Source organism: Pelodiscus sinensis, chromosome 21 (assembly GCF_049634645.1).
Source record: "Pelodiscus sinensis isolate JC-2024 chromosome 21, ASM4963464v1, whole genome shotgun sequence".
Taxonomy (NCBI): domain Eukaryota; kingdom Metazoa; phylum Chordata; order Testudines; family Trionychidae; genus Pelodiscus; species Pelodiscus sinensis.
Window position 1 is genome coordinate 2,615,487 of NC_134731.1, and position 27,250 is coordinate 2,642,736.

At 47.7% G+C, this 27,250-nt stretch overlaps 1 protein-coding gene across 3 annotated transcripts in view; it reads right to left on the reverse strand.

The window, feature by feature from the left end:
* SLC6A4 (solute carrier family 6 member 4) overlaps window positions 1-24,471 on the reverse strand; it is a 35,735-nt gene extending 11,264 nt beyond the window's left edge. The window contains exons 1-13 of one of the 3 annotated variants that reach the window (XM_075904615.1): window positions 24,275-24,471; window positions 16,743-19,959; window positions 13,353-13,952; window positions 11,652-11,786; window positions 10,489-10,708; window positions 10,102-10,240; window positions 8,206-8,340; window positions 6,303-6,406; window positions 4,836-4,963; window positions 3,849-3,961; window positions 2,273-2,404; window positions 638-737; window positions 206-306 (exon numbers count right to left, since the gene is read on the reverse strand). In XM_075904615.1, coding sequence (XP_075760730.1) covers window positions 206-306; window positions 638-737; window positions 2,273-2,404; window positions 3,849-3,961; window positions 4,836-4,963; window positions 6,303-6,406; window positions 8,206-8,340; window positions 10,102-10,240; window positions 10,489-10,708; window positions 11,652-11,786; window positions 13,353-13,803 — 1,758 coding nt within the window. In that variant the 5' untranslated portion in view covers window positions 13,804-13,952; window positions 16,743-19,959; window positions 24,275-24,471. Of the gene's footprint in view, window positions 1-205; window positions 307-637; window positions 738-2,272; window positions 2,405-3,848; window positions 3,962-4,835; window positions 4,964-6,302; window positions 6,407-8,205; window positions 8,341-10,101; window positions 10,241-10,488; window positions 10,709-11,651; window positions 11,787-13,352; window positions 13,953-16,742; window positions 19,960-24,270 lie in introns of all 3 variants that reach the window. The other 2 variants (XM_006122258.4, XM_006122257.4) reach the window with 2 other exon arrangements.
* Window positions 24,472-27,250: the final 2,779 nt, after the last annotated feature.

The window sequence follows — 27,250 nt, forward strand, 5'->3', positions numbered from 1 at the left end:
AACAAAAAAACCCTCAGTATTAATCTACTAACTAGTCCTAGCTGCTTTTGTCAGATTTATCTCATTGACTGAATATTGTTGGCTTCCAAAATCTGGCACTAGAGAGTTTAACACAAATATAATGTAAATAGAAACCCCACGTCTAGAACGCTAAGGTGTTCCATTAGTAACCTTGGACTGACTTGGGTGAGGAACAGGAACTCACCAAAAGGAAGATGGGGCTGATTGCTACCCAGCAGATGCGCCAGTACCAGCCTGGAGTGAAACCCAGCATTTCCTTCATGTCACTGCAAAACTGGGTGATTCCTATGAAAATAATTGGAGGACAGAGGTTAATGACAGAGGGAAAAAAAGTGCTTCACGCATGTGATATAACCAGGAAATGAAACAGTGTAGTCATGTCCCTGCAACCTTTTCATTACCCCAAAACATGAATTATTCAGAATTATTCAGTGCTTACCATCCAGGCTGGGTTGCGCTTAGAGGACAAAGTAATATTGTTTGCAGGGTCAGTTCTCGGTAAATTGCATTTGCTATGTGACAGGGGCGCTCCGGTCCACTGCGCTTGCAGGACTGATATTCGGCAGATGCCAGGGAGTCTGGCTGGGATGGGGTGTACATGCGAGAACAATCTTACCATAGAACCAAGCCACTGCAATGGATTCCAGAAACACCACGGTGAGGACAGCTGGGCCTGTGGCATATTCTTCAAACAGCTTTACCATATATGCGCCACCCTAGATAAGAGATTGAGACACGGGTTAGCCAAAATCCCCAGAACAGAAGTTTTACTGCTAGTAGACAAGTACATCTAGTCCCATAGGGTACGTCTACACTGCACTCTTATTTCAAAATAAGCTATTTTGGAGTATTTCTTCTGGACTAGCTTATTTTGAAATAGCATGGCCACACTACAGGGGAGCCTCAAAATTAGTCTGAGGCAGGCTCCCCAAATGTGGACGTGCCACCTCGATTCAGAGCCCCAGGAGGCACTGGGGAGTAATTACTTTGAATGGCCTTGGGGAGTAGCTATTTCGGAATAGCAGTAGTGTGGACACTCCACTGCTGCTATTTCGGAAAAGCCATTATTCCCTGTGGAATGAGATTTACAGAAGTCGGAATAAGCCATCTGTTATTTCGAATTTATTTTGAAAATAACGGAATTGCTGCGTGGACGCTCGCATTGTTATTTCAGAAGAACAGCTGTTATTCCAAAATAACGCAGCTGTGTAGATGCATCCATGCTGTCCTCAGTTCGAAAGAGGGCATTCAGCAGAGCAAAATACACTGTCCCATCACTGCCTGGCTTCTCTGGCCTTCAATAGCCCTTGACAGTACTAATCACTTGACCAGGATCCTTGCTTTAACGTCCTGGGATCATCCTGGGCCAGTAAAAGTGTCATGCAGACAAGCTGAAAGGGAAAGGCATTTCTCATTGGATTTTAACGAGCTAAGCAGATGGGATCTGTGCTTTCCATGCCCTCCTTTGATGGCAACTTTCCTGCTCAATAACTGTTTCCTGTCCATGAACATTAAAGGGCAGCATCAGGTTCTATGCTTCCTCTTGGATCTGGATTCAGCTAGAAGGAGAGAGAATTATGTCTTATCCAGGAAGCTGGCTCCTTATCAATGCTTTACAAGGAGGGAATTTCTCATAAAATGAGCAGTGGCATGTAAAAGCCAGTGCATTTTCCCCTCATCTTTTGCAAAAGCTGACCTCTTAGTACCAGTTTGTGCTCCAGTTACAGCAGTGAAATCCTGACAACAAGACAGAGGCTGTGCAGGTATAATTTCAGGCAGAATTTGGCATGTAAGGAACAGGTCAATGCTGCAGATTAGCCAGTGTTCAGAGCTTCTAGACTCCAGATCCCTAAATTCCATTCATGATGGTTTCTAGAACATGGGTTTTTATCCAGACTGTTCTTAGTTTGAAATTTATTTCCAACCCTTTTACAAACATACAAACAATCAGTGTACTTTTCAAAGCTGGGATTTGGGGCCATGGTCTGACCTGGAATAAACCTGCCCAGTGGCATGGTGTTATTATGTACTGTAGACTGGAAATTTGTGGTAGCTTGGCAAATACCCCCAGGAGAGCGACTGCTCACAATCTCCTACCCCATAAGGGAAACTTCTGCTCCCTACTGGCCTGAGTGTGTTTCCCAGGTCTGATAGGACTCCTGGAGGTTGTGTCTGAGAAACACTCCCCTCCTGCAAATGTCAGTTAGTGTCTCCTGCCAAGAAGCCAGGCCCACAATGCCAAGATACTTACGAACGTCAGGGTTGTTAATGACCCCAGGAAGCAAGCAATGATGAGACCCAGGACAAACCATTCCCTGCGCTTGCCCCAGAAGTGTGGGAATTCGTCCAGCACTGCAGTGATCACCCCCTCCAGCCCTGCAAACTGAGATGACAGCAAAGAGTCTTAGAAAGAAAGCAGCCCTTCCACCCTACATCCCCCAGGCACACCCCGCCACGGGGATGGGCTGAAAAGCCCCTCCAGCCTGCGAACCCCACCCCACAAAGGCCATCGCTATGCCAAGCTCACCCCCCCTTGTCAGTCTGGCTGCCTCCTCTTAGGCAGATGGGCTGTATACTGCGATGGGAGAACCCCTCAGTCATTGTAGTGTGTCCACACTGAAGCTGCCCTATGATCGCATGTTAAGTGTAGACAATACCACAAAATACAATGAAGTGCCAAAGGTTCATTGTTTTAATGGTATCTGCATGGGACAGGACAGAGATGGCTGCTTTGGAGACATCCCCCACCATGTCTTCAGAGACCTTACTCTCTTCAGGACTGGGATTGTGTCTCCTACATGGAGGAAGTGCCTACCACAGAACAAGAACTACCATATGACAGACAACAGCAACACGTACACGGCTCATTATAGCCAAGTCCATGAAAATGATGGAGTTTTGCCTTCTCACACCAGGAACGAATTTGGTCCTTAATCTGCAAGTACTATGTGCCTCGTGGCAAAATCTTTATAGCACCTTGCCCCACTATGAGAACTCCACCTCGTGTCCCCACCTTCTAAATCTTGTTACCTGTGAAAAATCCCAGAAACCTCTCACTGCCATGCATGTTGGTAGGCAGTTAAGTGATGGTTAAAAGCAAGATTCTAGAAGCTGAATATTCTGGGTTCTGTTCCCAGCTAAGCAACTGATTCACTGTGTGGCTACGTCTACACTGGCATGATTTTGCGCAAATACTTTTAATGGAAAAACTCTTCCGTTAAAAGTATTTGCGCAAGAGAGCGTCTACACTGGCATGTGCTTTTGCGCAAAAGTATCCGTGCCAGTGTAGACACTCCCTTGCGCAAGAAATTAACGTTGCCTGTCTACACTGGCCTCTTGCGCAAGAATACTTGCGCAAGAGGGCTTATCCCTGAGCGGGAGCGTCAGATTATTTGCGCAAGAAGCCCTGATTTCTTACATTAGAATGTCAGTGTTCTTGCCAAATACTCGCGGCCAGTGTAGATAGGTGGCAAGATTTTGCGCAAAAGCAGTAGCTTTTGCACAAAATCTTGCCAATGTAGACACAGCCTGTGAGTTTGGGCAAGCCAGTTAATCTTTTTATGCCTCAGTTTTCCCCATTTTGGAACGGATAATAAGTACTCTTCTGTGACTGGGGACGGGGGAGATTAATGAATGTTTGCAATGCATTTTACACTTAATTTGAGGTCCTTGGATGAAGGGTGCTAAATATTAGTAGAGTTGTTCTATTATTAAAAGGAGAGGTTATGTTTTAATTCTGAAATTTGTTTTGGGACATGCTGGAATAATTCCAAATGCTTAACCCCCCCCATCGATTGAGGGCCCTCTCACTAAAGATATCCACTCACCGTGCTGTCTAGTCCCAGAGTGAGCAGCATCAAGAAAAATATAATGGCAAAAAAAGTTGAAGCTGGCATGTTTGCAATGGCCTCAGCGTAGGTAATGAAGAGAAGACTGGGCCCTGGTACCGAGAAGGAAAACAGGCGATTATTACAGGTCGGCCTACTGCTCGGCACCATTTTGCCCGCACCTGGTGTTCCTTTCCAGTGGAAATGCCTTTGCCCACAGGGTAGTGTTACCACGTGTAGCTGTGGTAAGGTGTGACGTCGCATCGGGGTTCCCCCGACTCCTGCACCCCCTCAATGGCATAAACAGACTCCGCCAGCCAGTAGAATAGAGGGAGTTTATTGCTTCTCCGGGATACAGCACAGCACAGATGTAATCTGGTTACAGGGCCAAGCCTAGGATGCCTCAGCCCCCGTGAGATGGGGGAAACTGGGCCTTTAAATCCCAGCCCCTTGCTTAGGCTGCTTCTCCCATGATACCAGACAGAAACTAAAAAACTCTCTTCCAGCCCTGCCCCCCAGCCAGGTGCTGGTCTCCGCCTTCCTCCCTTTGTCTCTCTCCCTGGGAGGCTGAGCCTGGGTGTCTGGGTTAATCCACATTTGGGAGAGTCAGTGAGAATCTCCCATCCCAGCACAGGGGGACCCCAGGTCACAGAGCAGACAGCCCCCCCACTACGTCACATAAGGTTCCCTAGGTGACATGTCCTAGTTGCCATGATTTGTGTGTCCTTTTCATGGAACCCCAAATGCCACTGACTGTTTTACGTTAGGGCCCTTGGCATAAAGCAGTATGATTAATCATATTATATAGAAAACATGCATCATTTGGTTTCTCAGGGCCAGGGTCTCTTCCCTGGTCTTGAATTTTAAACGGATCCCATAATCTATGTTTAGGTGGTAAGAATATTTTCCCAGCCGGAATGTCATTAAACAAGTTCTAGCAAAACTTTAGAGGAAATTTAAGATAGCATTAGAATTAAGTTCCCCTACCGGTATCTTTGGCAACCTCCGACACGTCTTCATTCCTCATTTCAGCCATATATCCGAGCACAGTGAAAATGACAAATCCAGACACAAAACTAGTCATGCAGTTCACGGTACTGGTAACCAGTGCATCCCTGAAACAGAAAACCCCAATGCATGTCAGAGAATGACGGTGCCAGACAGGACGGCGTCTCGCATAGCATTGAGTGTGAACTGTCCAGACCACTTGGGGGCATGTTTTCATACTGGCAATATCAACTCAACCCTTCAGCTTGCCAGGGTATACAAATACTGGCCCATATATTTCAATAGGTGAGTGTTTATGGGAAAGACCCCAGGAAAATGGCTGTTCTGTCTTTGCATGGATGTTAAAAATCCCATTGCAATTTTCCAGAAGAAAAGTAGGGCTTTGTCTCGGTGTCCTTGGGGGACAACCAACAGGGCTGGAGAAAACGGTAGTTGTCTCCCATGGCCTACCCCAAAGGCAGCTGCCTTTCACTGGTGGAACGATCCCTGGACTGATACTAACTGCTCGTTTTTAAAAATGTTGAGATTATCATCAAACAAGCTCCCAGATCCCTTGAGATCGTCCATTTAGCATTTACAGCGTGATGTGTTCCCCCGCCCTGTCTTGCCTTGGAATCAGACAAGGTGTCTCGCTCCTTGAGCCCCAGCCGATCGGGGCAATACAGATTTGTCTCTTGAGATACTTTCACTCTCTTTGCGATAGACTTTGAATTGCGCAATATGTGTCTGAGTAAGAACTTTGGATAGTTCATGCAACAGCTGCTTGGCTGTCTCTGGCTGCATACCAGACACACCACACCAATCTGATTAATACTGGGTTCAGAGCGCTATAGTAATAGCTTTAGGGAGAATGACCATTTGCAGGTTCCATTTCATGGAGCATAATAAACAGCCTTAAGAAGATAAGAAAACAGCCCCACGGAGCCCTTTACCAAGTTATATCTGATCTGGTTGCAGTGACTACGCATTGTGACAATCTGATGGCTGTTCTGTGGTGGAGTCAGTCCAGACATAGCTGGACAGGGATCTACCTCACTGCGCCTTTATGGGCAGTCTCAGCAGAAATCAAGAATTGCCTGGCTTCTAAACTGGGGGAGGGACCAACTTTGTGTTCCATATTGGTACAGAGCCTAGGACAAGGGGATCCTGAGCTGCACTGGGAGCTCTTAAGTGCTACCGCCACACAAATACTAAAGAATAATAAGCAGCTAGACATGGAAAGCAACCCCCCATCTTGCCTTGATGTGAGGCCCAGTTGTGGGGTGAGGCAAGATTGCTCTGATGCTAAACGTATCTGTTCTGCAGATGAATTCACTCTACGGGACTGACCACCCGGGAACTTTTACCAGCATTACATTTCTCTCTCTCTTTTTTTAAACACCCAGACTTTTTATATTCATGCACTGTCCTTTTATTGTCTGTTTGTGACACCGAGGTGAAACTCACTGGTAGCAGTTGTTGTGGAATTTGTTGTAGCTGGCAAAAGCTAGTAGGACCCCAAAACCTGGACCAAGAGAGAAGAAAATCTGAGCTGCAGCATCCACCCAGACCTGAAAAATATAAGAGGCAGAGCATGAAGAAAAAAGGTTGTTAAACACGGAGCAAATGCCCCTTTCTAGTCCACTGCTGCCAATTAGATTTCCACAGCCTGTGTACAGGCAAGTCCTATTTTAACAAACATTTTATTAAGAATTCGTTACATGGATCAGAGGTTTTGGGCAGAAGGATGAGAGATGCGTTTGTAGCTTTGTGACAGAGGCAATTACCTGGCACAGTGAGAACATCATCCTTTTCACTTGCGCCATAACTAGGGTTTATCTTTGCAGGAGGGCACCGTGGGTGAAACGCTGCCACATTTCTAAACACACGCTGTAAAGACTCCCGAACCGTGGCAGCTCTCAGTGTTTCGCCCTTGGCGGGATCCGAGGCTGGCAGCTGGCAGGCTTCCTGGAGCGGTGCCTCTCTAATGGGTGTGGCCTGCCTTCCTTCCTCCGGGATCCCTTTGCAGGATGACAGCTGGAGTGCATTGCCCTGCGTGTCTCAGAGGGCATGTCCTCTGGATTGAGCTAAATCCATCTGGTGGTATGGGCACAACTCCAGCTGTGTGAACACAACCTGAACATGCTGTCCCATGTCAAATTCAAGTGTGGTGACCTGGTTCCAAAACCACTGTGGTAACCCTGGCCGGAGTCGCACTGAACAGCACCTCCACACTGCTGATCTCGGGGCCATCCCTGGAAGGAAGAGTCCTGCCTCTCTTGTTCCCTCTTGACTGTAGCGTGGAGAACGTTGCAGCTTGGTTCTGACGCATCCCTGTGCCGGGAGCCTGCACGTTCCCAGACAGAGCTCTGCTAGAAGCCAGCACACTGATTGCAATCTGCTGTCCTCACTTCAGAGCTATTCAGTACAATAGCCATGTCCTTTATTGCTTTTAGGACGACGTGGCTCCTTATTGGAGATGCTGCTTTATCAGAAAATGGCGTCTCTTCATTTCCTCCTCATTGAAAACGCTCCAGATCAGCTGGCCAGCTGCAGGCTCACAGACAGAGTTTTTAATCTTTGTATTTATTGCCTTGGGCTTCTTTCATCTCCCTCCCTATTAGTGACTTTCACTGGTAGCGAAGGAAACACAGCCAGGAGCTAGATGGCTTCTGTGCCTCTTCCAGACGGGTTCACATCGAAACCAGACACTGGGGTGACGCTTGTTTCATTTTATTGGGGTCTCGTCCCCATCCCTACCCTCTCCCCTACATTTGGGAGCATTTTCAGGCCTCCGTGGGGCATTCCCTCTCCCCACACATCCCCACCTCCCCAGCTGCCGTCCCTTCTTCAGGCTGAGTGTGCTGAGTTGGATCGTTTTCCTGCTGCCTGTGTGGATACGGAGGAATGTGGGAGGTTTCCACCTGAGTCAAGCAGCACTTGTCCAAAAGGGAAGGTCTCTTCAGGGCCTCCTGCCAGGGCGTGACATGGAGCTTGAGTTTTGGGGGTTGCGATAATCCTGGTTCTGAAACGGGAGCTGTGAGGCCAGCTGCCTGACCATGGGCTCCATTAAAGGTAAGTTAGCCCATTCCAGTGTCTCCTGGTCAGCCAGGGTGCCCCCCCCCCATTCAGATCCAGGTTAGCCAGCGGAGTGGGACCAGGAACAGAGACAGCGTGGTGAGCTCTACCTTGCGTAATTGTTACAACTGCACTTTGGACAAAGATTTAAAAGAACTGGAGTTCAGAGTTAGGCCTCCGAATCCGAGGGCCCGTTTCCTGCGCTGGCACTAGCCATGTTCTGAAAAGGAGAGACACTAATTGCAGCCTGTAAGCGCGTACGCGGATGTCCCCTTTGTAACTACAGCCTTACCTGAGTGGCCAGGAGTTTCTGCCAGTCAGGCTGCAGGTAGAAGACAACCCCTCTCCAGGCTCCAGGCAGCGTGGCCCCTCGTACTAACAGGATAAAGAGTATGATGTAAGGGAATGTGGCAGTCACCCATACCACCTGTTAGAGAAAACACGAGGACAGTGTTTGCCAGGGGGCTGACGGAGGGAAACTGAAATGATGAGAGTGGCACAGTGCATGGAATGAACAGTAATACTGAGACTCATGACACCTTTCATTCAACGTGCTTTACAAAGGCAATCGCTGTCTTTTATCAAAGGAGAAAATACATCCCACAGTCGCTAGATGACATGCCCAACATCCTGCAGTGAATCAGTAGCAGAGCTAAGATATAGCAACCAGAACTTCAGACTCTCATTTGCCTCCTCTTAGCACCTGGGCCACGTTGCCTTCCCTACTGCCAACGCCCTCCAGTGCCCACCCAGGGCTCCTTTTTAAATTCCCCTTTGTTAAACATCAGTGCAAATAGGAAAACACGTGGGCCATTTCCAAGCAGACCTACTAGCTTCCTTTCTCTAGTTCTGCATACGGCCTCTCTCCTTCCATCTCCCTCGCCCTCTGATGAAGTGTGTTTAGACAAGAGTTATACACCAACTCGCTGCTGACGGTGTATAAACTAGTTTACTCAGCATCACGGGTCTCACTGCCCCACCGATACTTATACATTCTCCTCTCAGGCAGTCAGCTCTGGTTTCTGACGCCAGGTTTGCTGGCGCTGTGTCAATAAACAGGTGACAGGCACATTGCTTAATCATTTCCCATTGCTGTGCATGGTGCCATCTTTAACTGCTGTGTCAGCTTAGCCAGGTGAAAAGAGTCCTATGTCCACATTCCATTTCCAGCTCCGCTGCTAACGGAGTGAGCCAGAGCTAAGTCACTGATGCTGGAGTTTTGAGAAGGGCCGAGCACCTCACCTGCGACCCCTGTGGCCACATTTGCAGAGCTGCTGAGTTGTCAGCTCCAGAGGAAGAGACTCGGAAATGCACAAGCTCAGCACCCTGGGAAGTCGGGCCCTGCCTGTCTCAGACGATGCATGTCTCAGACTTGGCCCAGTTTGCTGACCCACCTCAAAATATTCATCTTAACCTTTCTGCCCTGCAGCATCCCCTCCTGTAAAATGGGAACAGCAGCACCAAGCTTTGGAAAGTGATGGGAGCTCCTCACATAGGAGGTGACCTGTCTGTGGAAAGATTTATTATTAGAGGTGGCACCTTTGTAAATCGGAGCTCTCTGGTCAGGCAACATCCATGATTCAAAGGGACCATGGATGTTCCAGGATCAGAGAGTCCCGGTTCACTGAGGGGGATAGAGGGGCCAGGAGCCAGGCGCTATGTAAGGGGGAGCAATGCACAGCCCAGCTGGGCTGCAAGAGGGTCTGGGAACCAGCGTGTGGCCCAGCTGGGCTGCATGGTAGGGTCCAGGAGCCTTGGGGGAGGGCTAGAATGGGGGAGTGGCACCAGAGGGCCCAGAAATGATCTCCCCTGGTCTGGCGATTGTAAATGTAAATTTGTATTAAGCAGCCCTGGATTGGTAACATGATTTGCTCTGACAGAAGACAGCAAGGCCCATCTGTAGAAAAAGAAACAGTGGAACTGTGGTTCAACAGAGCAGTAATCTGAGATTACCCTCCACACCCATGCACACCCCCTGGATCGGATGATCCAGAACAGCAACCCAACAGATGGGTAGCCTCTATTATATGGACTATGGTGGCACTCACTGCACGGTACATGTGCACGACTTTCCAGGCCCTGTCGTAAAGACGATCTAAGCTTCCTTTCTCCCACGTTAATAGGCTGCTTCAGACACGCTGCAGAAATGATGCTCTCCCAAGCAAGTTCCTCTTGCTTTTGCATTCACCTTGCCAGATGTTTTGACCCCTTTCCAGATGCTGAAGTACACAATAGTGAAAATCAACATCAAGCAGAGAGTCAGTTGCCAGCTAATGCCTCCTAGATCATCCAGCCCTTTGGACCTTTGCACCTGGAGAACGTGGCGGCTAAAACAGGAGAGAAAAGCACATTGTTAATGTTTGTGTAACCAACACAGAGTGCTTTGGCTCTAAGTCACGAGAGGAGAGACACCCCCACACACACATACCAACATCTGCATTAATTTTAATCCCTAGACAGTTTAGAAAAAGGCCTGTGGTTGATAAATCTCCCTGTTGCCCTATAAAAAAAAAAAAACCACCCTGCATTTCTACCTCGCTTTCTGATATCACTGTCTCCACTTACATGCACTTACGTGTAAAATTCTTCTGCTGGGGAGATGGAGTGTGGAGTCCAGGTAACGCTGGTGTTGGTGAAATAATTGGTGCAGTTGCCTGTATTCCAAGCATTTTTGCAGCTAGTCCATGGCAGCTCCGCCGTGAAGGATGAAACGAGGTAGTAGAGGGCCCAAGCCATGATGGTATTGTAGTAAGAGGCAATATAGAAAGCTATGATGCAGATGGTAAAGCCAATTCCTGGGACGGCAGGAAACAGTTATGTGAGTGCTGGCCCCATAGAGCAGGTAAACGACAATCAGTGAGACACCCAATCAGAGAGCAGACATGTCCCATTCCCGCCCTTTTTCTAGAACTCTGTGGGGTCTTCAGAAAGTGTGTATGGGGAAAGGGGGGGGGGGAGGATTTGCCCAAACCACGCTTCAGAAAAGCATCCCAGTTCTAAACAGAACCTGCATAACAGCTGTCCTGACTCAGGTCCCGGTCTCTGGAATTTTGACTGGGATGCATATTCCCCACGTCTTCCTTCCCCACAAACAAACAAACGAAGTTGGAAGGAAATCCAGCTCTGGTTCTGAAGGCCAGGATAACAAGCGTATGACAGATACTCTAGCATCACTGCTAGCAGAGATGGTGGAGAGAAGTGAGATGAAGCTGTAGGGTCATTTGTTTAAAAGATCTCTCTTGGGCACAGAAAGAATGGATTTGCAATATTCTTCCCAGCCCGCATTTCCAATACCATTTCAAATATTAAAAATGGAAAATTTTGGAAAGTTCAAATGACTTTCACCATTACGATGGTCTATATATGACTTTCACCATTATGATGGTCTATATATGACTTTGCATTTTTTTTGGCTTGGGACAGTGAAGGAGTGGTTTGTTTCTAGTCAGTTTCCCTTCCTGGCTTTTGTACACTAGCACAAGTCTGCATCTGCCAGGTTGGAAAACAATTTGGGCACTGTGTATGTCTAGAGCACAATTTTACCTTGTTTTCTCAAAGTACATGATTTCTAAAAGTGATTGCTGCTAGGTGTTAGGAAAGCTTGTTTTATAGAACCGAAATGGGGGGCCTAAACCGTTTGAGATTAACCCTTTGCGTTATCTCTTATGTTCAGTAATTGTTCTACCCTTATAGAAAATCCCTGGAGGAGCATAGTACGTTTCCCATTCCCCTTACTACCTTTGAAAATAGGACAAATTTTCCTCCAAATTGAGATACAGCCATTCCTGTGGTACTGGCCCAGGGCTAGCTCCATGTAAAATAGAGGGATGCCTCCAAAGATGGCCATGATCGTGTATGGGATGAGAAACGCTCCTGCAAGGAAGGAAGGACATGACTGTAGCTTGTCGTGGATAGTATCAACACTTCATAAAGAACAGTTCTTCATGTGCTGCAACCACTGAAGTTCAGCAGTAAAACCCCAGGTGCCCCCTGATCTCAAGAGGTCAGTCCAGTCAAACGTACATGTAATGTCACACTGAACAGAACTCACAAAAAGTGGGCTTACTCCTGAAGGGCTAGGTCGTGACTCCTCTGCTCTCGCTTGTGGGAAGTTACTCACATGACTAGTCCCATCATCTTCAACAGGGTTACACATGTGAGGAACTGCTCACCACTGGCTCTGGCAGCTGTCTCGATGGACAATGCCATAAGCACAAAAACAGTTAAATTACTGCCTGTCGTGCTGGAGCATCACAAACGACTAAGAGTCCAATTCTCAAGTGCCACAGGTAACGCTCCCGAGCCACCGCTGTAAGGTCACAATCTGGCTCTAAGTTTCCAGTGGGATGAAGTTCTGAAAGATTGCAAGATTGTCTCCTCCCAGACTTTGGTACCCAAGATTTTAGGAAATTAGGAAAAACTTCCTACTGTCTGGGGCTATGTCTAGACTACGGAGTTTTTCTGTGATACCGGAAGTCGTCCAGGAGTTCATGCAGGGAACACGTCTGCTCTTCTGCAAAAATGTCCGAAGAGCAGATGTGCTCTTTCAGAAGCCCTGTCTTCCTCGTGCCATGAAAAAGGAAGGCTCTTCCGAAAGAGGAAGTTTTTCCGAAATTTGGCCCAGTGTAGACAGGCCAAATTTTGGAAAAGCCTCTTCCGACAAAACTATCGGAAAAATGCATACCTTTTTCCGATAAAAAGCGGCAGTCTAGACATAGCCTGGGCAGTGAAACCCTGGAATAAATTGCTTAGGGGGGTTGTGGAATCTCCATCACTGGAGATATTTCAGAGGAGGTTGGACAGACACCTGTCAGGGATGAGCTTGGTGCTTGGTCCTGCCATGAGGGCAGGGGGCTAGTCTCGATGACCTCTTGAGGTCCCTTCCAGTTCTATGGTTCTAAGATTTTATTCACTCCCATTGATGCAGGATGGAGCAAAAAATAAAATAATTTCTTCCTCTGATACACTGCCTAGATGCATGATGGGGACACAGATACTTCTTCAGCTCTCTCACTGGTTACAACCACTGTTTGACCGTAGCACTGAAATTATATTGCTTAGTCTGAATTTAAATGTTTCTGGGGATTGGGCGTCTCACTCTTTTCCCTTGTCCAACTGATCTCATGGTCAGGACGCTTTGCCTAATGAGTAGTCGACATTTTCCTTCTGTTCTTTCCTTATGTTCAGCCTGTGCTTTCTAGCTGTACTGGCTCTTGCATCATTCTAGAGAATGTCTCTCCCCCCCTTCGAGTGTAGAACTCTCAACTGTTAGTTGATGCATATGTCCTGACTCTAAACATAGTTTGTTCTTTTCATCTCTCTCTCGAATCAGTCTCTCTTGCCCCGTAAACTTAGGAGACCAGTTGTAAACATTAACTTGAGCCATAGACCCGAACCACTGATACCCAAAGAAGCCAGAAGAGAAGGCTGGACACTCACCTCCTCCATTTTGGTAGCATATATAAGGAAATCGCCACACGTTGCCCAGATCCACAGCATAGCCAATGACCGAGAGAAGAAAGTCCATTTTTTTGCTCCAGGTCTCTCTTTCCTCCAGCTCCATCAGCTGCGGCTGAGCCTCCATGCCACAAGTGGTGGAAGTAGTGGTGGTAGTGGTGGCAGCTGGGGCAGTGCATGGGCCGTCTCCTTCTCCTATTCCATTGCAAGGCACTGGGCTCTGAACCACGGAGTAGCCATTGGAGATCTGACCTGCTGCTTCTTTCTCTCCCTGGCTCAGGTGGGCCTTATTCCCGTCCTCCACCAGCTGCAGGGAGGAGTTAGGGGTCCTGAGCAGGAGTCCATTTTCTGTGCAGTCTTCTCCTGCCGTGCAGTCCAAGGGCTCTTTCTTAGAACTAAGAAGCTGGGTCTCAGGGCTGGATGACTTCTCCATTCTGCTGGTTAACAGCTGGTGCTGCTGCCCATTTGTGAGTGACCTGGCTCAGAATCCCTTTGTGTCAAGTGGCTGCTTGAAGCTCTGTCCTTCCCGGGCCGCTGGGTCCTCACCAGTCTTCACGCGCACTGGACTGCAGACATGCACAGCTTCAAAGAAGCAGAAAAAAGGGTTGGACACTGTTACAACGGCTGTGGGTGCTGGCAGCTGTACTGGGATAGCACCACAGGTATGGCGAGGACAACGCATTATTGATAAATATATATATTTTACAGCCTGTCTGTCTGTCTGTTCAAGAACCCCCCCTAAGAGCTGGGACCACAAATGTGCTATGCAGCATCCTCTTCTCTGAACTTGCAGCACTCAGGGCTCGGTTGTGCAGGACAACTGGAAGCCCCAGGAAAAGGGCTGTTTTCCATAATGTGCAAAGGGAGGGGCTGCTGTTTGGAGGGACTCAATAAGAGAGTGGCCCCCAGAGCTGGGGCTCCACAGACTTGCCTGTGAGCACACCAGGTAGCCCCGCCACCCATGCCCCAAACCCTTCGCCCTCTCCCTGGCCCTTGGCTGCTGTGCCAAAGGGGAGGAGGAGATTTAAAAAAGCCCCTGGTGGCTGGGGAGTGCGGGCGGGGGGAGAAAACACTCCTGGTGGTGGGGGAGGGGAAGCTGAGGCGAGAGAAAACGCCCTGGTGGCAGGGGAGGGCTGGAGGAGAGAAAAGGCCTGTGCCAGATGGGACACACCCCGAACTCCTCCTCAACCCCCACTCTTGCACCTCCTATCCCCAGCCTCCTGCGCTGTCCCCCCCACATACCTAAAGTCCTGCCCTGACTCCTGCACCCCCACACCGCCAGCCCCATGCCCCGAAGGACCTGGGAATGCTACCTCTTCTAGTCTTGAAATAAAACTACCCCAAAAGAGATAAGTACCAGTTAGGGGCTAAGCCTAGAATGTCTCAAATGGAGGAGAACCACAGAGAAAACAGGGTGGGGGAAACCCACAGAGAACAGGAGTGGAGCCACTCCATGGAGCCACCAATTTGTGACCTCTACACTGCGGGATCTGTGCAGCGAGTTCCCCAGTCCAGCCTGTTCCCGAGTTCATCTGGCACATGTGCCGGACCAGGCTCACTGCATTCCTGGGGAGGCACCGCCCAGCCTGGCCCTGCCCTCCCTCCCTTCCTTGTGTGACAATCAGGGACCTCCGGCCAGACTCGCACAACGGGGGACAGAATTCGCAGCCTCCATTTTCCTGTTCACACTTGTAGCCCCTGACTTCTAGCTGTACTGGTGGAGGCGCTTCCATCCCTAAGGAAGAGAGAGCCCGTGCTACTTAAAATAATTTGCAACTGGGTAGAGATTTGTTAGGGTAGTCACACCTCTCCAGCAACCTCACCCCCGATTTCTTGTAAAACCAGCCACAGGTGGCAGACCCAAGAGGTGTAGGAGGAGGTTGAGCTAAGTAGCCAAGTGGCCAGGCACGTATCTGAAGTACAGACTTTCTTAGGTCTGTTGAGGTTCCGTGCAATGTTCATAAGTGGGAGGACGGTTAGGGCTTGTGCGTTCCAAGCTGAGGGAACGTCTCTCATGGACAACACAGTGGCAATTTGCAAATAGTGTCTCCCCAAGAGCAGTGGAGCATTCCTCCTGTCCTTTGCGCGGGGTCTTCCTGGCTCCCTTTTTGTTTATTTTCATTTCCTGTTTTCATTTCATTTTCCTTTGTTTTCATTTCCTGAGAAGCTAGCTCAAAACGAGCAAGATTGTCACAGCCCTTGCTTGACCCTTCGAGACAGTAACCCCGGCCCCACGCTCCTCGACTACGTCTAGACTGGCATGATTTTGCGGAAATACTTTTAACGGAAAAGTTTTTCCGTTAAAAGTATTTCCGCAAAAGAGCGTCTAGATTGGCACAGATGCTTTTGCACAAAAAGTGTTTTTGCGCAAAAGCATCCGTGCCCAGTATAGACGCGCTTTTGCGCAAGAAAGCTCTGATGGCCATTTTAGCCATCGGGCTTTCTTGCGCAAAAAATTAAGGTGCTTGTCTACACTGGCCTTCTTGCGCAAGTATTCTTGCACAAGAGGGCTTATCCCTGAGCGGGAGCGTCAAAGTATTTGCGCAAGAAGCACTGATTTTGTACATTACAAAGTCAGTGCTCTTGCGCAAATTCAAGCGGCCAGCGTAGACAGCTGGCAAGTTTTTGCGCAAAAGCAGTCACTTTTGTACAAAATCTTGCCAGTCTAGATGCACCCCTAATGTTTGACTCCAGCCAGAGGATGATGACTCCAGCCAGAGGATGCTCAGATCAGACTCCCCATTGCAAGGCAGGGGCAAGAAGTGGAAGGAGCCCTGGCATCACCTCCCTTTCCTCCCACTTGCTCTCCAGGATGCCCTAGGGGGAGCCAGGTGCTCCAGGAGAAGGAGGAACCGTATCTCCCTTGGGGCAGGAGGGAGCGGGAGAGAATCTGTGACTTCGTTCTCTCGTCCGCTGCAGGGGTGATGCAACTGTGCTCCACTACAGGCTCAGAGGAGAGGTTATGGGGGCAATTTAGCCCTCGTATTGCAGGTTCCTTGGGTCGTGGACTTTGTCTTCTTTCTGCCTGTCAGCTGCTGCGCACACCCCTGCCCGCCGTTTTATACACACACAGAGTAATCGTCGCGTGGCACCTCTCCTTTCCAAAGCCCTGCCCTTGCTAACAATTACCATAACCCCCAGCCCGAGGTGTAAGCACACCCTCCATCCCATCCATGGGAAAACAAAAGCAGGGGGGTGAACGGGAGGCAGGGAGCCATCAAACCCATGACCTGCAACCCAGTTTTGTGCCGGACGATGAAAGTTCTGTCAACTGGTGGAAGGACGCAAGAGGAAAAAGGTGTGTCGTCAAGCAAGAAGTCACCTCGATTAGACCCCAGGACGTATGAATAGAGTAGAGTAATTCACAGCTACCTTATCAGTGCTTTAGCCAGGCAGTACACTCGCCACAATCCCAATGCAGGGCACGCCATATTCTCATCACAGGATTCAATGGTATTTTACTAACGTCAGTTAATCATCCACAAAGACTGAAACATCTTCAAAGTCCCGGCAAAAATCAGAAGACAGCAAAGAGGAGTGGTTTCTGCTTTGCCTGCCAGGCTATAAAAACAGGGCATCTTTGGCCTCCAAGCCCTGGCCCGTCTCCCAGAGGAACTCATACAGATTAGGAGGACCTTCGCGGCATGGATGTGAACGTAAAAGACCTGCCTACGGCCAGAGCTATGCTCTGTCTCTCCTTTCTGCATCAAGGGCGTTAAACACCAGATACAAATGTGGAGTAGTACTGTGAGCCTGCCTGGACTTTATACCTGTGCTTGTAATCTAGAAATCAGTAAAGGATTTTCCACTAATTACACCTCTCCCAAGCCTTTCATAGCGGCCTATTTCTGCAGAAAGCTTATTCTCTGGACAATAAAGGCATGTTATAATGAGACCAACTTTAAGGAGTGGCTGTGCAATGACAAAAATATACAGTCAAAACAATAGAAATTAGGGGTGTAAGATCCGGAGTAATCACTTAACCAGTAAAACGTTAAGTTAATCAGTTAACTGGTTAAGCGTTAGGTTAAGTGGGATCCTGGGAAGAGGACGGGGGGACAACGACGCTCCAGCCTGGTTGGAGAAGCCTCCAGTCCACGTGACTCCCACTCCTGGCCCCAGCACTGGGGCTGCTGCCAGTTCCTGGCTCACTCTGGGGCAGCCCGCGGCAGGCTGCAGACAGGGAGTGCTTCCAGACACTGGTTAACCAATACATGGTAAGCATCACCCAGTAAGGTTAACCATTCACATCCCTAATGTAAATAGCCTGGAGACTTCTCCAGTCCAGCACTTCTTCAAGAAGGAGGGGGGAGGTGTGTGTGCGCGTAGGGAGGGTATTATGATTAGATCAAGCAATGATGTTCTCTGGTATTGTAGCTCCTGTGCCCCTAGACAGACATCTAGCCTGAATTCCCTGCAGGTGGCATCTTTTGTTAATTTCACAGTGCTCGTCCTGCATCTGCTGGAGAGCAATTAAAGGAGCAGGTTCCCTAGGGAGTGGTTTCATAGCAAGATGGGGTAATAAAACACGTCCATAAGAACATAAGAACGGCCGTACTGGGTCAGACCAAAGGTCCATCTAGCCAGTAGCCTGTCTGCCGACAGTGGCCAGTACCAGGTGCCCTAGAGGGGGTGGACCAAAGACAGTGATCAAGTGATCTGTCTCGTGCCATCCATCTCCAGCCCCTGACAAACAGAGGCCAGGGAAACCATTCCTACCCCCTGGCTAATAGCCTTTTATGGACCTAACCTCCATGAAATTATCTAGCTTCTCTTTAAACTCTGTTACAGTCCTAGCCTTCACAGCATCCTCTGGCAAGGAGTTCCACAGGTTGACTACGCGCTGTGTGAAGAAGAACTTTCTTTTATTAGTTTTAAACCTGCTACCCATTAATTTCATTTGGTGTCCTCTAGTTCTTCTATTATGGGAACTAATAAATAACTTTTCTTTATTCACCTTCTCCACACCACTCATGATTTTATAAACCTCTATCATATCCCCCCTCAGTCTCCTCTTTTCTAAACTGAAAAGTCCCAGTCGCTTTAACCTCTCTTCATATGGGACCTGTTTCAAACCCCTAATCATTTTAGTTGCCCTTTTCTGAATCCTTTCCAAGGCCAAAATATCTTTTTTGAGATGAGGAGACCACATCTGTACACAGTATTCAAGATGTGGGCGTACCATAGTTTTATACAGGGGCAGTAAGATATTCTGTGTCATTTTTTATACCTTTCTTAATAATTCCTAACATCCTATTTGCCTTTTTGACCGCCGCTGCACACTGTGTGGAAGTTTTCAGAGAACTGTCCACGATAACTCCAAGATCTCTTTCCTGATTTGTCATAGCCAAATTAGCCCCCATCATACTGTACGTATAGTTGGGGTTATTTTTTCCAATGTGCATAACACATCCAGAGTTTAACACATGCTTAAGGCTAAGTTTTGGTCACAGATGTCATTGATCTGTGACTTCCAGAGATCCCTGTGGCGTTTTCACTGTATTCCCCATAGCACCAAGCAATAGGGGACCCCCTCCTCCCTGCCCTGAGCCCACAGCACCAAGCTGCTGCCAGAAGCAAAGGGCCCCCCCCTCCCCACTTCTCAGCCATCATGGGGAACGGAACCATGGCACACCAGCACCGGTGGGGGGTGCCTCCCTTTTCCCCCCATGTTGGCCTAATTATTTGTGATCCAAGTCAAGGACAGGTCACAGGGTTCTGTGAATTTTGTTTATTGCCCACGACCTGTTGCTAACAACAGTGACCATATCTTAGCCCAACACATGCTACTTCCTATTTTCAGTTTTCCTGCCTCTTTCCAGTCTCTTTCCCGGCGTTCTGCATCTCATCCTGCTGCTCTTCTTCCAAGGCAGGGAGCTTGGGCCTGGAGGGTATTTCTACCCTGCAGTCACCACCCGGGGCTGGGCCGCAACAGCTGACTTGGGCTCACATGGCTCAGGCAAGATGTCCCAGCTCGGGTGGGAGCTGGGATATGGGGTGACCACAGAACAAAACTCCTTCCCGGCTCTGGCCACCCTTGTTCAAATGGAGAAGGCGGCAGTGCCAGATTAATTGGAATATTTGGGCAAGATCTGCAGTAATTTCAAGCCCATGGAATGGTCTGTGTCCTTTCAGGTGCCCGAGCATGAATCGCAGCTACAGCTGTTTGTTGTGAGACATATCTCTGGAACAATAGACTGCAGCTGGGCAGGGATCAGCAGAGATGGGTGATGCTGGAGCCTCCGTGAGCTAATGTTAGCCGCTGTTTGCTCGCAGCCCTAGGATTTTAACACCCAGAAAAGCACACAGAGTGTGGACAGGAGACACGGTCTCGTGGTTTTACTGGCTACAACGTAAGAGAAAAGACAGCCCCCGTGCAATGGGATTCTATTTATACGAACAGTATAAATATTTAAGAAGAGTAGAAGTGAACTTCTTGGAAGTAGCCAACACATTGTGGGATGAGCAGGGGCCCTAGGGATAGGTGAGCTGATCCTGGAGAGATCTCTGCCAGTGCTGGAAATCCCTCTTGCTTTCTGTCGCTCTCTGTCACTGTAGCGTCTAGAGCACTCATTCCTGCTGCCATTTGCTAGAAGAGATAACTGTGCATTAGCAATTTTCAGTCTGAGCTGCAGCAAAGGTCACTCTTACTTCAGCACTGATTGGCTCTTTATCAACAATTGAAACAGCCGCGGGGGGGGGGGGGGGAGAATGTTTATAAAGAACCCGTGTCTTGGAAAGGGGAGTTCTCGTTTGTAAGTGCAGTTTTAGCCTTTCCAAGGCCCGAAGAGTGCACCTTTCCCTGCCCTCCTGGCTCTGAGCAGAGAGCATCCGGACACAGAGATTACAGATGTTAGGAGCCCACGAAAGGTGAGACCAACAGCTCTGTAAATCACTGTCCTCATTATCCATAGAGTGCACAGAGGACTGCACAGAAATGACCATAGCTGTGCAAGCTTCACCCACCTCCAGCCAACCTCACTGTTCTCTAGAGAAGCCACTGCTAGTGTGATGGGAAATCTGTTCTCCGTACCCAGTCTGTCCTCGGCTTATCTGCTTAAAATGCCAGCTTCACAGTGAATTGTGGACATGGGTTCACTAGAAACTAGACCAGTGCCATAAGTTCACATAGGCCAATCAGCCATTAGATAATATGAGTTGGACCTCTCCAGTCCAGCACCCTTGGGACCTGAGCGGTGCCGAACCAGAGAACGTGCCAGACCATGGGAGGTCAGTATTGTCTAGCAGCATCACCAGCACTTCCACTGCTTGCTGGGCTCGTAGGGGTAAATTCGAGCTAAAGAACAGCACAGAGCATGAAGAGCCAGGGCTGGTGGCTATAAACAAAATTTATGGGACTGCAGGAAACTTGGCCACACCCATGATAAGTGGACATCCAGCTAATTAAAGTCAAACTGGACCACGGATGTTGCTGGACCACAGAGTGCCAGACTAGAGAGGTTCAGAGTGTCATGACTTATGGTTACTGTGACATAGATCGTTGGCTCATCTAGTAAGAGGAGTCTTCCAGCTCATTGTTTTACTGGTGTCTGCTGGTGGCTTTTATGAGGCATATGATGACCTTTAGTGACAAGGTGCACAACTTACAAAGAGCTTCAGAGGGGTAGCCTTTTAATTCTTTTTAACTTACAAAGAATTTGTCTCCTCTCGTGTGAGAGAGGCGAGAGGAAATTCTGACGCATAGTATCAATGCACTTCTTCTCTACAGTTTTGGAAAAATAAGATTAGTATCTTTAATCTGAATTCTGGCTCGAAGATTAAGCCAACCAAACCTGGTATCTTGCATACCCTCCAGACGCCTCATGAAACACACCGGCATTATGGCAAATCTCCATAATGCCTCTTGCGACTTCTGCGAAATGCACTGGGCATGCAGAGGAGTAGCTGTATGTGAATTCCTTCCTGACCCCCACAATGATTATAGCTTATGCGCTGCAGCCTGAAATGTGTTTATGACCAATAACAACTCTTGTAATTGTGCACACTAGGGATAAAGTCATCTGGGCTACATTAAATCCTGCAGTCATGAAATACGGGTATTTCACTTCAAATCTATTACTTTTCCTCTTTAAGTGTACTAATTTTAATAAAGCAGCCCTTGATCTTGTTGATTTCTCAGCCTCAGAGTTGAATTCCTATAGGACTCTCCTGTTATTTCTATCCCCTGGGGAGTGATAGGAATCTGTGCTCCATCTAGCTTACTCCTACCCTCCAGTCACGTATCAGCACCTGCTAAGAATCAAAGTGCTCCGAACTGAAGAATTAAAGGAAAATACAAATACTCAAACCAGAACAAGCTAGTTCTTATTTTCTTGTACACTATTACCTGGTGTGATCTCAATTTATGTGGCCTAAATTAGCTCTCGCTTTGTACATGTAGATGGTTGGTCAAGAGACACTTTATGCTAAAGATGAACCACATACACATGGATACAAAGCCCAAGTACGTGGGGCATCTTCAGGGAACTTGGTAGGCGTCTCTGAGGGTAACAAATCATTCCTCTCACAAAGCAGAAGGCAGCACTGTTCTGCAGCGATGGTTCTAGCCTCCAGCAGCAAGGGCAACCTCCATCCTTCTCCACAGCATGTGCAACGGGTTCCAGACACTGGATCCACGTAGGACTGAAGTCTAAACCCTCTTGCCTCTCTGTGTGTAGGCTGCAAACGTTTCACTGTTTCTGGCTATTCTCTGAGTGAGGCTACCCTGGCAATCACAGCGATCCTGAACAAACAGTGTTGCATGTGGTGGGGGCCTTGCGTGTCACCTTACAAACTTTATGGTCTTCTGTGCAGATGCACAGCCACACAGCTGGGGCACTCAGGAGGATGCGTCCGCCTTCACTCTGAATTTTATATTACAGCCTTACTCTTACGTCATTCGAATGCTAACATTTCCTGAGAGATGGTTACGTGACAGTGCCTTATTTGTGGGGAGAAGGGAAACCACATAATAGTGGCAAAGTCACAGACTCAAGTAGATTGTGTCTGTCTTGCCCTATCTTTCGGAGACAGTTGTTCAGACTATGGAGCAAGGAAGGGTACACATGCATTCTGCAGCTGCAGAGTCTAAATGTTCAGTGCAAAGGAACAGATGAGCTGAGAGACAATGCCATTCCCCTCGACATTATCCTTAAATCATTTAGGCAATCTCCAAGGAACATACATTATACAGTAAAGGTCACAAAATTACTCGAGGCCCATCAGCAAGTCCAGACTTTCCCTAGACAGGCAGCTGGAGGTAATGCCACATGCTGACTGCATAATAAGATAGATGCGTGCGTACACAGAGTACGAGAGTCCGTGTAAATGTGCAGTCAGACTCTAGCAGCGCTCATCTCTAGAATTATGTTGGTAAATGTTTATGTTAGAGTAAATCAATGGTCACAAATGTGTCAAGCTGATCTTTCCTACAAGGCTACTGGGTACAAGGCAATCCACAAGGTATGGCAGGAGCGCTGTGGTTCCAAGCGCGACAGCACAGTTCATTCCCACATGGCATTCATCGCACAAAGCCATGTGCATGAAACCAGCCCTTGTCAAACTGCCAGGGCTACAGAACTCTCTTTAGAAAAGAATGAAGACACCAGGAAGGCCGCCCGAGTGCGGCAGACTCATTTCCTCCTGTTGCAAAACTCAGCTCACATCCTCGCAGAAAGGCACCAGTGAGAGGAGGCATTTCCCCGATGTGGGAGTACATGCGGTGTTTTGACCCTTTTGTTGCATTGTAGCATTGTTTGAAACTAACCCCCTTTCCCTCCATTCAATTAGAAAATGCACCCCCCACTGCCATCTGGGTGGGGTGAAGATGTTTCCATCCTCTCCAGGATCTGCAGTTTGGGTCAGTGGCTCTGAGCACCCCCACTCTACACATTGTTCCAATGCTCCTGTCTCCAGGAATCTAAACCCACTGGATTCTACTTCCATCTCGCTTTTGCCTCATATTAAATCTTTACCTTTCCAGGCACTTTGCGTGTCATTGGAAGAGGAGCCACTGGATACTATCTATCTGATCACATTATATTCTTAATGACGGGAGCTTCTGTGATATTTATCAACAGGCTTGTTGGCTTAGCTACAACTTTAATTGCATAAGTAAACACTGATGGTAAGAAATACACTATCAAAATACTCTTCAGTCTATTAGTGACAATTATTCCGTTCCAACAAGTTAGCTAAACCATTCTCCAATAACAAATGATCATTTCAAATATAAATTAAGATGGCTAATTAAAAAAAGACAAAAATAAACCAAATTTAAAGTAAATTAGAATTTTGCATTGATGGTTGTCTCAGAGTCTGCCACTTTCAGATAATTCTTATCTAGTTTAGTTTCAGATATTTTTCTTGAATGTAAATTAAATGCACTATTCATAAAACAAGAATTTAGATTAGCATACATTCGAATTTCAAATTGTCATAACATGTTCTGCTGCAGCCATTTGTCTGCAACATTAATAATTATTGGACAAATGCCTAGATGAGAGAGCAGGCATGTAGCAGCAGAAAAGCAAACTGAGGCATACGGTTAATGAATCAAAGCAAACTTCCACCAAAATTCAAGATCTTTTCTCAAAGCCATGACAAACGGGTCTTACTCGCAACACTTCAGAGGGTGCTGGGAGCCATATAAAGTGTTTATTTAAAAATAAACATTAAAAGTAAACAAAACAAAATGCATTATATAAGCTTTAGGTCAGCATCATTTTCTCAAAGTTCCTAATCATACTTGCAAGACGCAATGAAACAGTCAGTAAAAGTTAACGAAATGCCAACATCTGCTTGAAGCAGAAGACCGACCCTTTTAGATCAAAGAGTCTGCCTGGCTCACAAAGTATAAAACTTTCCTTTTGTTTTAAATCTAGAGACATAGAAAAAGTACCTGCCTTTCGGATGAATTTGAGGTGCTTTCCCCTTGGAGTTATCCAAGCCGGAGTAACCGTAACCCTACATTTGCTTCAGAGCCTCTGAAACACAGCCTGTGGGCAACTCAGCATCTTGGTGAGCTTTTTGTACACCAATCCCCCTCACATGGTCTGATTTCCAGATAATCTGCTGCCAAAGAGCTCTTTAAGAATTTTTGCGTCACTTTTAGTCAAATAAACTTTATGTTTCACCAGGGCTGCAGCTCAATTTTCCTCCTAGAGGTGGGTGGCTGCATTTGTGTGCTCTGATGAGCTCAGGAGAGCAGGGTCCAGCCCAAGCAGGCAGGATGAAGGTGAGGGGAAGCTCACTGCTAAGGAAGAATTTTCATGTTTCCAATTACGGCTATGAAACAAGGGGATGGTGGTGACCCGGGGACAGCAAACAAGATTCAGTGATCAGTGAATTAGAAGTGTGCAGGTGGGTTTGTGCTATAGAAAGGTAGGAAGGGCTGGGGGTTTCTAGGACATAGTAAAGCCTCTTAATCCTCCTCATTACTGATGACATTATTTTAATGCAGAAACATAAATGGGGGAGGGGTGATTTTGTTATAAAATCACTCCCTTGAAAAGCACAAGTTTCTTGAAAAGTGTTCTTGCTACTTTAATGCAGACTTCCTCTGTCCTCTCCCCCCCTCCCTCCCCCCCAAAAAAACCCTTCTGTGAGGTGCTTCGGTCCAGAGAAATTACTTGTACAGTCTTGACCTTTACAATTTGTTTATCGAAGATGGAAAAGCACACATCAGGGACCTAATGCCCCAGTTTGCCATTTATACCATCTTTGCTTTTGTTCCATCTAAAAGTTTGCTACGCTTTTCCCCTTGCAATTTTCTGCTTGCTTTTTCAGTTCTGCATGCAGACAGTTTGCAAAGACCCTGGTTGGTGTAGTTCAGTAATAACAGAAACTCGGAGAACAAACAAGCCTAGGGCTGTAATTAGTGCTTCCCTTTGCCTTCTGGTCCCCCTCTTCGCCCCAGCATTGGCGATTGGCACCATCTCAAGGACAGAGGTGGTAATGCAACAGAGTGCATTCCTAAGCTGTGTACCTGAACCAATCCTTGCTTTTTCCTAGTAATTCTTTGCGAACATAGTGTAAAATGGTGCATTAGCAATCCTTAAACTTGTTGCCTTCTAATTTTTCTAGAGCCGTGGTGTCCAACCAAAGCTAGTGCTACATCGAACTAGCCACATTCAACTGGCCAAATAGCCACGTGGCTAGTGGCTAGCGTGTTAGACATCACCGTTGTACAGTTTTTCTTCTCTTCTTTTATGAGCTAGGGTAAATAGCAATGTCCAGCTGGTCTCCTCTTTTACACCATCTTGTAAACCCTCCCCCCCCCCCCCCCACTCTTCTTTCCAAATTAATACTCCTAGACTTTATCTGGAGAAAGGGGAAGAAGGCAGAGTAGAGCCGTTCCATATTTCTAGTCTCCTTTCTGCTCCCAGCTCTTCATCTCACACCCAAGACTTTGAGAGGTTCATTATGTCTCACTCACTCCACCTTGTTTGAGAGCTGAGCAAAGGATTTGTATGTACACGGGATCTCTTTGCAGACTGTCAGAGCTGATTTTGTTCATGAAAAGGATCCATCCTCTCAACCAAAATCCCCAAGTCTGTAACTCCAGCATCCTGGATTTTCCAGGAACTCTGACCAAACTGTCACAGAAGATAGGATCTTTCATCACAGCTTGTGGAGTTTCTCTCTCCCCCTCCCAAACTTGTCGGAATATATAGGAAGCGGTCAGATGAGTCTTTTAAAAATGTGTTATTTGTTGCGGCATCTCCACTCTGCTCTGCTTAGGGCAGGCATTGCCCGTGGTTTCCGAACTAGGCAGCCTGTCTGCACTAGGAGTTAAACTGCATTCAGCTGCACACACTGATGACACTCAGTGTCAGCAATCGGTAATATGTAGACAAAGCTTGAAGGTACACACGAGGCCTTAATCTCCTCTCTGTATGAGGGAGCTAGCTGGTGGGAAACAGCTCGGGCTGCTGAATTTGGCAGGCAGCTTCCTCTTCTTCTTACTTAAAGCCAGGACCAGGGGCTGTACCAGGACCAAGGGATGTGCCTGGAATGCGATTGTTTTTCATAATACGGAAAGGGAGGGGCTGCTAACAGGTGCAGTTGTACTGTGGAATGACTTCTGCACGCCCACCCCGTTCTTTGCCTGAGCCCCTCCTAGCCCCTCAACCCGGACTCCTGCACACACACCTAACCCTGAAGGATCCACACGATGCCAGGTAAACTTCGAGTAACACAGAGTTCTCGCAATTACTTACCTTGGCTTTCTTGTTCACTTACGGATTTTTCCTTAATGTCTTTCACAGCACTATACATATTTTATTTGTTCTGTAAGGTACCTAAACCACTTTCTGGATACTGCATAAATAATAATGGCACCCCCAAACCCACTTATTAATTTATCCGTGGACTTTTCTATCTCGCTCATCCCTCCCGGAGCTGACCACTTCACCCGTATTCATTTATTTTCACAACACCCTGTGACGTGAAAGGACGTCATCCCTATTTTACAAAAGGGCAACAAAAAGATTCAGGTTAAAAGGCTCAGCTGACTCTGGGGGGCCCGGTTTGAGAAGCCCTGGTTATGGTTTGCCAGAGCACTTGGCCTCCTGCAGTAGCCCCTTGTGTCTTCCAAGCGGAGTGCCTATTGATTTCAGTTGCAGCTGCTGTTGAGGCATCTGGTGCCCTGGATGAGATACAGCGCCCATGGAGACAGACAGGCTAGGGGCTGGGGATCTGGAAAGGGGTGTTGTGGACCATATTGATTGTCATAGCATTGATGAGACAGCTGTAGCTTACATGTGTTCACACACTGTCAGTAACATGGCCTGTGCAGATATGATGCATCTGTCTGAGTCCCCTTTTCTGTGCATCTTGGGAAGTAAGTAGGAGGGACGGGGGGGGGGGGGGGGGGAGAA